The sequence below is a fragment of the Melanerpes formicivorus genome, unplaced genomic scaffold (genome assembly GCF_026170545.1).
Source record: "Melanerpes formicivorus ecotype bairdi unplaced genomic scaffold, bMelFor1.0.p_v2 SCAF_13, whole genome shotgun sequence".
Classification (NCBI taxonomy): Eukaryota; Metazoa; Chordata; class Aves; order Piciformes; family Picidae; genus Melanerpes; species Melanerpes formicivorus.
Window position 1 is genome coordinate 368445 of NW_027142365.1, and position 12467 is coordinate 380911.

At 44.5% G+C, this 12467-nt stretch overlaps 1 protein-coding gene across 5 annotated transcripts in view; it reads right to left on the bottom strand.

The window, feature by feature from the left end:
* The window catches only part of DIP2C (disco interacting protein 2 homolog C), a 223146-nt gene that overhangs the window by 56969 nt on the left and 153710 nt on the right, over window positions 1-12467 (bottom strand). For all 5 annotated transcript variants that reach the window (XM_068145741.1, XM_068145742.1, XM_068145740.1 and 2 more), the window contains 4 exons: window positions 12163-12282; window positions 11077-11274; window positions 3172-3263; window positions 1298-1408 (listed from right to left, as the gene is read on the bottom strand). In XM_068145741.1, coding sequence (XP_068001842.1) covers window positions 1298-1408; window positions 3172-3263; window positions 11077-11274; window positions 12163-12282 — 521 coding nt within the window. The remainder of the gene's footprint in view (window positions 1-1297; window positions 1409-3171; window positions 3264-11076; window positions 11275-12162; window positions 12283-12467) is intronic.

A 12467-nucleotide genomic window follows, 5' to 3' on the forward strand; every position in this document is an offset into this window, starting at 1 on the left:
GGATGTTGGCAAGGACGTGTGTGAGCATAAAGGAGAAATGGTATCAGCTCAGCTTATCAGAGATGAAGAAGGTTGAAACACACTCAGTTAGGAAGAAATCTCCAGGTATTTTCAGCTGATAAATTGCTGTGTGAGATGTGAAAACCTTCAAGCCTTTATGAGGGCTTACAAACTTGTATCTACAGCTATTCATTTGAAAGGCAGGGTACCTGTCCAGGAAACAAAGACTTGAGCTGCTGCTCCAGGGTGCTGTGACACCAGAACATTCCCAAGAAAAGGACCCTAAGAACTGAAAATGTGAGCAGAGCAACACATTTTTCCAGCCCTTTGCCTGGAAACAGCTCATGGTTTCCTTGACATTCTCCTAAAGATTTAACAAAGAAAGCTTGTAAAGATTAAAGAAAACATTTTGAGTGCACAACTCCAGACCAAGTAGTTAAAAGAAGGCATTATTAGTGCTAGCTAAAAAAAAGGGGGTTATATAAAAGAGTATTTGGGAAAACCTTACAACAGGCACTGTGGCCAGCCATAGTGAACTGAAAGGGCTATGACAAAAAGGCCTTGTAATGAATAAATACATTTTGCTGTGGCTACAGCCTTCAGGGCATGCATCCTGAGATAAAAAAAAGCAAGGTCAGCAGCATCAGTGCAAGCTTCCCAGCTGTGGCTCACCTACAGCACTAAGCCCTTTCCATCACCACTTCCAGGCACTTGTTCTGCCTGGAACTGCTAAAACAACCCTGGATCTATCAGCTGTTGGTTAGCAGCAGTCAGGTTTCTCGAGGAACAAATCTTCTGTGGCAAGAATTCCCAGATGTAATTCGTTCAAGTGCCACCCTTGGCAGAGATGATCGTGGTGACAAGAGGCTTCAGGACACATATGCACATACAGACATGGGAGGAGGCACTTCCACAAGTGCTTTGAAGTAGCACATCCAGCACCAGTGGCATCATAAGACAGCTTGGATTGCAGGGACAGGTGGAAATAAACAGTTGTTGCCAATGATTCTTTGTCAGTGGCCAACACCAGAACGCTTTGAGGGACAATCCATCTAGGACCAGCAGAGTTGTTCTGGGAAGCTTTCTTCTCTTCTTCCAATTGGACTTGCACTTGCTGAATTTGCAGGCACATCTTCAGATTTTCCACAGCAAAGAAGCAACTATTTATACCTCTCCACACAGCACTCAGGTTCAGAGCTAGTTAACCACAAAAGTGTACTCACAAGCTATGCTCAGCTGGGCTTTGTTCTGCCATAAGTTTTTAAATGCTGTATAGAGAATAAATTCATTTCCCTACCTTTCTTGTAAGCGGCACTTCGATAGGGACGGGGACAACTTCCGCAAGCAGGCAGCCGTAGAACGCTACCATGAAAGCAGCAGGGTCGTTGTTGGGAAACACAAGTGTCACCTGAAACAAGAGCAGGGTGAAACATGGCTTACCCTGGGCTTCAGACACCAGGAATTGGAGTTTCCATGCCGGAGAGAGACATTTCTCTGCTAACTATTCAAACCCTTCATGAAAGGCAAATGAGGAATGAACAGGAATCTACTCTGATTGCTGCTGCCTTTGTCAACCCTTTCGCTCGGGACGTACTTGAGTATTTTCATGCTGCATTGTTTCCCACACTGACAACACCTTTCATCTAGTTCTCAATTTCCTGATTGCTTTACAGATGTTAAATAACCAAGTAAATGGAATTAATAGAATTTTACATTCTAATTAAATAGTTTGCTTGATGTTACCTAACCCAAAGTGCATCTGTGACCAATTCAGATTACTCAGACTTATGCTGTCATGTTGATCACCAACACAATCTGCTTTCCCAGGGTCAGGAGATGCCTGCTGCAGTAAATGAATACAAAGATGGGAAGTTAGCACACAACAGATAGGGAAAGGTGCACATTGCCCCGTGTGAACTTTACTCCTTTTTGGAGCTTCCTGGGTGGATTGCCTGGCTATGTACACTTGAACAATTGCTGCTTCCACTGTTGCTCAGAGCCATACTTGTAAGTCAAGCAAATGATTCTTCGGATCCTACTCCTGGCTGAATGCCATTGAAGGAAGCAATTTAGATGAAGGATCTAGAGATATGTTAGCTAAATTCTTTAAGATTTATTTTACAAAAGAAACATAGGAAGGACTATTAGGTTTCATTCTTCATTAATTTTTTTTCTTCTGGGAAACATTACTGCATGCTTCCATTTCTGGAGCCCTACGAAATGTGTACCACAGACATATTTCTCACATGTGGCACAAGGGGACCAAGTGAAGCAACGGTTTTAGAATTGGTATCAGTCCCGGGGGGAGGAATCCCAAACTCACAGCTCTAAGCACTAAGGCAGACCTAAAACCTGTATTTCTGAAAAGCTAGTTCTGGAATATACATTCCTCAGCTAAAGACAACCTGGGATGGGACCCGTGCAAAATTCTATAGAGGCTCCGGCAGAGAAAAGGGGCAGCAGGCTCAGCCAGCCTTGAAAGATGGAGGGGTAGGTTTGTAAGAACCTCACTATCAAAACACAGGATGTTCTGGACTTCATTTAACGGCTTCAGGTGTTATCTCTGTAACCCTCTCTGTGGATTTAACCTACAGACCCACTCACCTGGATTCAGCCTCTAGCAGTAGCTGCATCCAATTCAGGAGGCAGGAACAGAAACATACTCCGTGCTGCCAGTCATTGTAATCTCTTTGTTTAACTGGCTACAAAATGTGCTTACTGTACTTGTCTTTGTCTCCCACAATGCTTCTCTCATTTCTACCGCCTCAAGAACTACCAAGTGATTAGTGAGTAAGGTTTTTCTGCCCACATGACACCTCCAGGCTCCATAAGCAAGCTTTTGCTAAACTGACTGCTGTTCTATATCCAAAAATCTCTTGAATTTTGGACACCTTTAAGAATCTTCTGATCAGGGGGCTGGGCCATCTTGTCTACAGGCTGGACCAGATGACATTCAAGGTCCTTTCCAACCTGGTATTCTATGATTCCATGATTTATTATGCAATTCAAATCATCTGTTCAAACAATCAGTCTATTTCTGAGTACAAGGCAGATTTCACCCTTCCAACATTTCACTTCCTTATTTTTTTCTGAGAACCCCAAATATTTCATTCTGTCTCTGTCAATGGGGGCTATGAATGAATAGTAAGCAAAAACCATGGAGATACTTACCCTGTCTCCAGGTCGTACCATTGGCTCTTGTTTTGTGCCTAATTTATGCAGTATATTGTATGCAACTTTCATACTTCTGGTCCAAAGTTTGCCTATTAACATAAAATATTTGAAATTAGAATTCCTCTTTTGTTTTACAAGATTATTAAAGAGAAAGAATACCTGAGCACTGAAAAAAGAGTAGAGCAATTGTATTAGCTTTCCAACTGAACATGACACCACTACTCTGACTGGTGGAAATATTCAAATACTGATCAGAAGCTTTCTGTGAACTTGTTTTTATTTCTTCAAGTAAGAATAGTTTTCTTTATGCTAGAAGTTCCTTACTTTGGAGAGAACTGGATCTGGAACATCAAGTCCAGAATCATCCTAACACCCTTAGCTGCAGCAAGCTGGAGAAGTTGCCCTTCTGCCAGCCTGATGTCTGAGGGTAGTACTCAGACTTCCTGGTGTCACTTTGTCACTTCTCTCACCCCCAGCTACCCAGAGAAAAAGGAAAAGAGCCCCGAAAAGCAGAGGCAGAGACAAAAATGCCAACAAACAGACACCCCCTCTCCCCCGCTTTCAGAGGGGCACACTGAAGCAGCAGGGACCCTCTGACATCCATAGGGCTGTGCTTCATGTATAACTCCAGGCCTTCTTCCATTTAATCTGTCTTTTTCTCCTCACCTGCTCCCACACTCCCCATTCTCTCTGTTTCATTTCACTTGCCCCAGCTTCCCTTCCTTTTTTCTGTCCCTTTTCTCCCCTGCCTCATCCCTCCAGCTCTGCATTTAGCTAATCCTTAGCAAGACCTCCTCCCAGTATTCTTTAGAGGAAGATTACCTCATCAAGAGCCTGCTGGCCAGGACACATGCCTTTCAGCAACCCCTCCAGTGATCAGCAGCTTCCAACTACCCCAGCTCTTGCAAACGGTCTTTATTCAGAGACCTTGTGCCTTCCATTTGAACACCATGGAGCACAACAGCCCTTGTTCTGGGCCGGCCCCCAGGTGCTGGCTTTAAGCAGTGCTCAGTCTGACAGTAACAAATCTTCAGTTCATGCCTGCTGATAACTGAAGGGGTAACAGGTTCTGACAGCAGACCACCTGTGGACTCAGAAGGTCAGGCTCTTAAGCCTGCAGCATGGCTATTTATAACCAAGACAAGAAGTTATCACCAGTTCCTCCACATCCTGGTTATAAAATGCAACACCACTGGATGATTTCAAGTGCCAATCTGATGTAAATAGAACTTGTGATGGGAAGGTGAGATCTTCCTTCCTCCCCTTCAGGAAAACTGCAAGGGTCACTGCTGCTTCTTACCAAGTAAGCACTACACACAATTACTTCTTAAGAAAACTTCTTAGCATCAAACTATGTTTTCCAAAGTCTTTAACTGATTTAAAATTACTCCAGTACTTGCAAGCTGAGCTGGTTGATGCTAAGAAATAAACATATTCCAATGCTGTGCTGCTGGAAACTCAGCACAGGTACAGGACTACATCAGCAGGATTAATCTTCCCACCACTATGGCAGAGCTACCTGCATTTGATGGAAAGATGCTGCTACAGTCAACACTTGACAAGTGAGTAGGATAAACAGAAGGATCCCTTCAGAAAGCAAATGCTCTCCTTAAAGGTTTCCAACATTAAAGTTTCAGTGGCAACAAACTTAGAAGAGCAATTAGCAATGATACAGAAGGCTGGAGAATGGAAATCAAAAGCCTGGCAAAGGTTCTAAACTGCAAGAAAGAACCATCTTTACACCAAACACTTTCAACTCAAAATAAACACTGAATTTTTAATTACTTTTCAGAGAGGCACAAAGGGCTGCTGCAAAAAAGTTCTGTCTGAACTACAGAGATTAAATCTGTTACAAGTCTTAAGTTTGCATTTGTGACACATCCACGCTGGTTTTTCATCTATTAAGTGCACCATCTTTCAGTATTTTCTTTACAACCTAGGGTACATTCACATTAAACACTTTTAAAAGTACCAAGGTGTGCACACAGCCATTCCTCCCGAGTGATGTCAGCAAACGCAGAAGCCAAGTGCCCTCGGAGACTAAGAACATCTAAAAGGGTAATTTCTAGTGAAGTTTTACACAATGAGGCCTTCAAATACAATTTTTCATTATGCTCTTTTATTATCCAGATTTTTTTTCAGCTTCACAAAAAGTATAGACGGTTGCCCCTCTGTGTGACCTCCACATGGTGACACATGTGCGCAGTGGGAGAGGGAAGCCTTGGTGAAGAGCCCAGCTGTGCTTCATCCACGGCTTAGAGCTGCTGGGACAATCCTTGTGTGGGGTAAAGCCTCTTCACTACAGGGGCTCCAGGTCAATGTGGCCGTTTGGAGCTGCTGCAGATATGTCCTGTTGCCCTCAGCCAGGGTGCAATGAAGCACTGGGACAGAGATAAACACACTGCCCCTGGCACTCTGCTAAGGTGGCTCGAAGACAGGAGGGCAGATGCAGGAAACTCAAGCAATAGTCTTATGGCATAGTGAGCAGAGCAGCCCATGGCTCAGCTCAGTGTCCTCAGCCCTGCCTGCACTCTGAGCAGACTGGGAAGTGCTGATTTTGTAAAACAAAAGTCCAACAACATCCAGCTGACACACCTTGCCACTGCCACAAATGATAACCTTGTCCCCACCAATCATCAAACAGCTTTCAGGCTGCTTTCCAAGATTTTGTATGATTCCACAAGATAGTAAGAAATGGAGCTTTTCTCTGCATCTGTTCTTGTTTAACTTATTTCCTGCAATACATCATCTTTTTCTAGAGATGATCACCTCTTCCTGAGCCATTTCTGTTGCTTGCACCAAGCACTGCTGCCAGATTTCCACACCCTAGCACCAGGTTTATGCAGGAAGGCCTTTAAAGCTCTTCACATACTTGGAAAGCAAGCTGAGCATTCCCCCTGCCCAGCAAGCACCAGCAAGTGTGGCTGTCCTCTGAGTCGGAGCTAGATCTGGCAGCCGTCGTGCATGTGGATATTCTGGGCAGGATTCGATGAGAAGCAGCTGTGCCAAACACTGCTAACACCTGTGTGGGGCAAGGCCCTCTTCTTGTGCTGCATACTTCACCAACTAAAATTTAGCAAGCCAGAGTAAGTTAATAGCCAGATCTACCTGGTATGGGTAAAGGAAACCACCAGGCCTTACAAACCACACTAGAAGGCTAAGGCAAGAAAAATGAGATGCTTTCCACACAGCACTGAAGTAAATCCCCTTCCTGTTCCTTTGCAAATCTGTAAGACTACATCCCTGTGTTGAATGTAAAGAAGGTTACAGGAGAAAAGCAGTATCAGGAAGAAAAGAGAGAGAAAACAAACCACAGTTTCCTGATCCTCAGGATGCCTTTCAGCACCACACAGCACTAACTCAGCACAGCCAAACCAGTGGTTGCTTACCAATCTCCATGCACAGCACGACAGCCAAAGTTGAACTGTAAATGATTTTGTCAAATATTAATTTTCCCAGTATTATGACATTTCTTATATTACAGAAACAAAACTGGTGTAAATGGCAAGCTTCCTAATGCTTGGTAACAGGATGCTTTTTCCACTTTGTACAGTAAGAGTTGCTGCTCTGCTAACCCTTTATTCATAAACTCCTTACAAATGAAGTTCTTCTCTTTTGGAAGGAAAAGGATAGTCCAAGGAAAAGTTCTGCAGAGAGTGAAAGACTCCAGACATACTCAGAAGGGAGGTGACCTTGCTCTTGCAGTGCGTGATCAGAGATTTTTTAAGTAATTTTCTGTCTTTTTACTAAAGAAATAAAGGCTTAAAGTATAGAACAATCATAGCATTGACACTCATCTAGAGACTTGAGCCATGACCATCTATACCTCTGCAAGCACTGAGTTGTCTCAGAGATAAAGACAGTCTGCTTATGCAGCTACTTGTTGGGAAGAGTCTTGATTCCACCTCCCTCCTCCTAATAATTGTGAAAATCCTGGCACGTGGGGGCCAGGTTGTATGCCAGGTACGTCACAGCTTGCATGCCAGGTACGTCACAGCTTGCTTGGCTATTTCTGGTCTGTTGTGAAGTTTCAGCCATCTCTCCAGTATAAGCTACATCACCTTTGCTGAGGTGGCATGACTTGGGCTTCAAAATGCTTACAGTTGCATTGAGTAGTTTTTTGCTAGGGGGCAATTCATTTGGAATAATAATAATAGAAAAGGCTACAATTAGAAAGATCAAAACTTGCTCATTCTCAAATTATTTTCAGCTTTGTACTTTTTCTTCTGCCTTTCTGATTCTTAGCATTTTCAGTAAGAAAAGTAACTGTGATAGAATAAATGCTACATGGGATTTAATTGTTCTCTATGCACATTTCTCCTCTAAGGAACCACTAAAAGCTCCATTACTCACACCAGCAGTAGCAAAAGCAGAAGTCTGACTACTCTGATTAACACCGAGTCAGAAATTGTCCTCGTTTCCTCAAAGCACATATTAGTCTTCTAGTCAGAGTTCAGACTTACACAAAACCTGATAGAGACATCTTTGCTTCCCATATCTCAGACATTTCAATTTATGCATATTCAATGATTTGATTTATAAGGGGATTGTGAATAACTTCACTAAGTTGTTCTCCACTTAACTGAGTTCCCAGAGGAACAAAATGTTTGAGAAATAAGTAATATTCAGAGTGTTTCATTCACTAGAAAGGCTTTAAGAATGTCAAGCAAATTAAATAAGGATTACAGCTGGGGCACTGAGAACAACTTCAAGAACTTCAAGGATGTCCAAGGGCTCAGGTCCAGCCAACATGCATGTAGGAGGGGCAGGTCCTGCCTCTCCAACCTGATCTCCTTCTATGATCAGGTGACCCATCTGGTGGATGTGGGGAGGCTGTGGATGTGGTCTACCTGGACTTCAGCAAGGCCTTTGACACCGTCCCCCACAGCAAACTGCTGGCTAAGCTGTCAGCTCGTGGCTTGGACCACTACACTCTGTGCTGGGTTAGGAATTGGCTGGAGGGCCGGGCCCAGAGAGTGGTAGTGAACGGTGCCACATCCAGCTGGAGGCCAGTCACCAGTGGCGTCCCCCAGGGATCAGTGCTGGGCCCTGTCCTCTTCAACATCTTCACTGATGATCTGGATGAGGGGGTCGAGTCAGTCATCAGCAAGTTTGCAGATGACACAAAGTTAGGGGCAGATGTTAGTCAGTTAGAGGGCAGAAAGGCTCTGCAGAGGGACCTCGACCGACTGGACAGATGGGCAGAGTCCAATGGGATGGCATTCAACAAGTCCAAGTGCCGAGTGCTGCACTTTGGCTACGGCAATCCCACGCAGAGCTATAGGCTGGGGTCGGAGTGGCTGAGAGCTGCCAAACAGAGAGGGACCTGGGGGTGCTGATCGACAGCTGCCTGAATATGAGCCAGCAGTGTGCCCAGGTGGCCAAGAAGGCCAATGGCATCCTGGCCTGCATTAGGAATAGTGTGGCCAGCAGGAGCAGGGAGGTCATAGTGCCCCTGTACTCTGCTCTGGTTAGGCTGCACCTTGAGTACTGTGTCCAGTTCTGGGCCCCTCAGTTTAAGAAGGACATCGAGACACTTGAAGGTGTCCACAGAAGGGCAACAAGGCTGGGGTGAGGCCTTGAACACAGCCCTATGAGGAGAGGCTGAGGGAGCTGGGATTGTTTAGCCTGGAGAAGAGGAGGCTCAGGGGTGACCTCATTGCCCTCTACAACTACCTGAGGGGTGGTTGTGGCCAGGAGGGGGTTGGTCTCTTCTCCCAGGCAACCAGCACCAGAACAAGGGCACACAGTCTCAAGCTGCGCCAGGGGAGGTTTAGACTCAAGGTGAGGAGGAAGTTCTTCACCGAGCGAGTCATTCGTCATTGGAACCGGTTGCCCAGGGAGGTGGTTGAGTCATCGACCCTGGAGGCGTTCAAGGGGAGATTGGACGTGGCACTTGGTGCCATGGTCTAGGCATGGGGTGTGTGCTGATAGGTTGGACTCGATGATCCTCGAGGTCTCTTCCAACCTTAGTTATACTGTGATACTGTGAACTAAGGCAAACTGCTTCAAAAACTTGCTTGGAAATAAAAACTCTCTAAGGTCCAACTCTTCATTTCTTCTCTCCACAGCAGTGTGAGAATAACCTGCAAGATCTGGACTCAGAACAGCTGCACAAAACTAATGAAATGGATGGGTCATGTATGACTCCCAAGTTAGAGCCTGAGCGATGGGTAGGAAGACAATACTCTCCACAATGATCCAGAAAAGAGGAGCTGAAGATGCTTTGTGTTAAGGGTGTACTAAGATGGGCTATGATGACCTCGCTGGCAACTACTGAGACATCCCTGGCATACCAGTTTGGAAAGATGGAAAGAAGATTCATCCATGCACAAACAAGAGACTGGAGATCAAGATGCTGTGTGTGAAAACAGTAGGGATCAAGAGAGATCATGTGGGATCCTCCTCTTAACTGTAAAGTAAGAAGATGAATGAAGAAGATTCCCATGAAGAGACACAAGAGGCTGTGAGAAGAAACCAAAGAAAAAACAGTCAACCAATGCAAAATAGTCAAGAAGAGATGCACAGTGCCCACACTGGTAACCAAAGACTGAAACTGCTGAGTATTTGTCAAAATGGTAATGATATGGAAAAATCCTAGTACCAAGGTTTCCTTCAGTTGGCAGACAACCTGAAGATAGCTAGGATACAAACTCAGAGGCTACTGAAAATCCTTGATGGTGGTATTGTGAGGTCTCAGTCACGCAGAACAGGAGATGGAAGGACATGTTGGTCCCGTGTGGTGGGACTGTGAGTCAACTAACCTCACACAAGTTTTTTACCACAGGGGCCAGTGGCTATACTATGAACAGGGCCAAAAAATGATGAATACAAGTGTCTGTGCTGAGTTCAAGGTTTATTGCCTATTAATGTTCAGCTTGAAAAAATGCCATGATCACAATGGCTGGAAAATATTCTAGACAGAAAACGTGGATTAACTACAGCAAAATCATTCACAAAGTCTCCAGTGACATGGCAGGTGGCTGCAATGTTAATGGGCATTTCAAAAAGAGGTGTCCTTAAGTCACGAAAACTGCTGTGGCCCAGGGAGTGGGTATTTCCCACGGAGAAAAACATCAGCACAAAATCCAGCTAGCAGAGAAGAACTCACCAAATCTCTTATGGTTTGTGATTTCTTTTAGCTACAAAAGGAAGCAGGAAAAAAAAGGAAATAAACCCCCTGGTATTTTCCCAACCTCAGGAAACTACTGAAAGGCAATAGCAAATACCATACCCAAATTAATGCATCAAAACCATGAGTTTCAGTCCCATTTTTCTCATGATTTCAGCAGTTCAGAAGAGGTGTTTGGAAAGGTTAGCTGAGAACAGAGAAGCGGGTCAGGTGGCTCTGCAAGTCATGTGGATGAGTTCCTCAGGTTGATCTGCTCAGCCTACAGCCCTTCAGGCAAAGCAGGACATACCATCAGACTCTCCGGACACAGTCCCATGTTCAAAATACGGTCTGATTCCCACTACCGTCTTCATTTCCTTTCCTGTCCAATTCATTTAGGGCATTCAGTAGATGACACAAATGTTCTGCAAACACGGAATTGCTATCTTTGAACTCTTCTGCTTTTGCAGAACAAAGCCTGGGGAATATCCAGGGGGATGGATTTAGATGTTAATCTTCAGGAAAATCGGTCCTGGGATGTGTTTCTATTTCTAAAAGGTGGTTTTAATTTATAATCTGTGAGCCCATGGGTGTATCTACTCAGCTCTTTTCCTCTTAGTGAAATAAATCATACCTCAGCAATTCATGCTCAGTCACCAAGAGCTTCAGAACTGTCTTTACTGAGACATGCAACAGATGCATCAGAGGGCCTTCTTCACTGTATATTTATGCATTCACCACACACACTGTATGCAACATATAAATGCAGAAGAAGACTGGAGAGTGCTCACCATAAGTGAGGATGTAGAGTGGTTTCCCATTGGTGTCCATAGTGGTGAGGCAGGGAGCTTTGGGTGAGATGGTTCCCCAGCGCTGCAGAGCTGCTTCCAGAGACGGCGGCCAGTTTGTAACCACACCTAACTGCTCCCCACGCATAGCCAACATCTGAGCTCCTTCTGGCTTTGGCTGGTTTGGGTCTGGCTGTTGAACTTGTGATTATGAAAAGATACACAGTTACCATGTAAATTCTATACCTTGTGTACACTGTGTAACCAAGAGAATGAATGACTTTGCAAGATATCCTGAAACAGCAACCTGTTAGAAGGTATTGAGAAGCAGCAGAGAATTCCAACAGAGTAGTTAACTTTGAACTCTTAACAGAGATGAAGCAGCTGAAGCACCTCAGGAATGCACGTGCTTATCCTTACCCTAGCTCTACACACAGGCAAAGGAAACACTGAGGCAGCATGCACATATTCATCTCTGAAATAAACAACTTTTTTTTTACTCCTAAAGAGAGATGAAGAACACATTTTCCTGGCACAAAAGTGGTAATGAGAGAAACTGGAGAACAAATAAAGTATATTTTTTCAGTCAGCCATCAGTAACAGACTGATCCAAGCCATGTTCTCTTACACTGCTTTCTTACAAACAACCATGAAGACTACTAGGTTCTCCACTTCGTGGCAAGTCTTGACTCTCCAAGCACTGGCCTCCTTATGAAGTCCATTTACAGACTTTATCCTTGTCTCTACACAAAGGATGTATAAAACCTTTAACATGCTCCCTCGCTCAGTTTTTCTCGTATTGGTGCTCAGAAGCAATGGCTGTAACCCACAGCTGACTCTTGCAAAGCAAAGCTTCCCTCCACTCTCTTCTGTCGTTTCTTTGCAAGCAGAACCAGGAGCTGAGCACACAAAAGAGACTTTTGATTCTCTGGCTCTACGTCCAAGCTCACCATGAGCAGATGCCACTGAATGCTGATGTTTTTTAGTACTTTAGGGCTTACTTAGCTTTCTAGGAAGTCAATACCTGAGACAAACATTTTACAGCAATTTAACAAGAGATCCCCAAACCTTTTGGAAAAGTCCTTTTACCTTCTAACAACTCCTCAAAGTCATCTACAAAGAACTCTCTCAGCGGTGGTCGTTTGGGCCGTTTTAGCGTGTTGACCAGCTGCTGGATCTTTGCTGACACTCTGCTGCTCACCGGTACTCCTGCAGGACAGGGATCAGTGCAGACATCAGTGCTGTGCTGAACACCACCAGATGTTAAGTGGGGTAAAAGAAAGTCCAGCACTTCAAGGCCACCACAACTACAGTTTCATGCCATTCTGTGACTCAAGTATTCAGCATTAAGAATATTTCAGCAAAAAGGAACAATAGTGCCTAGTGCAAACAAA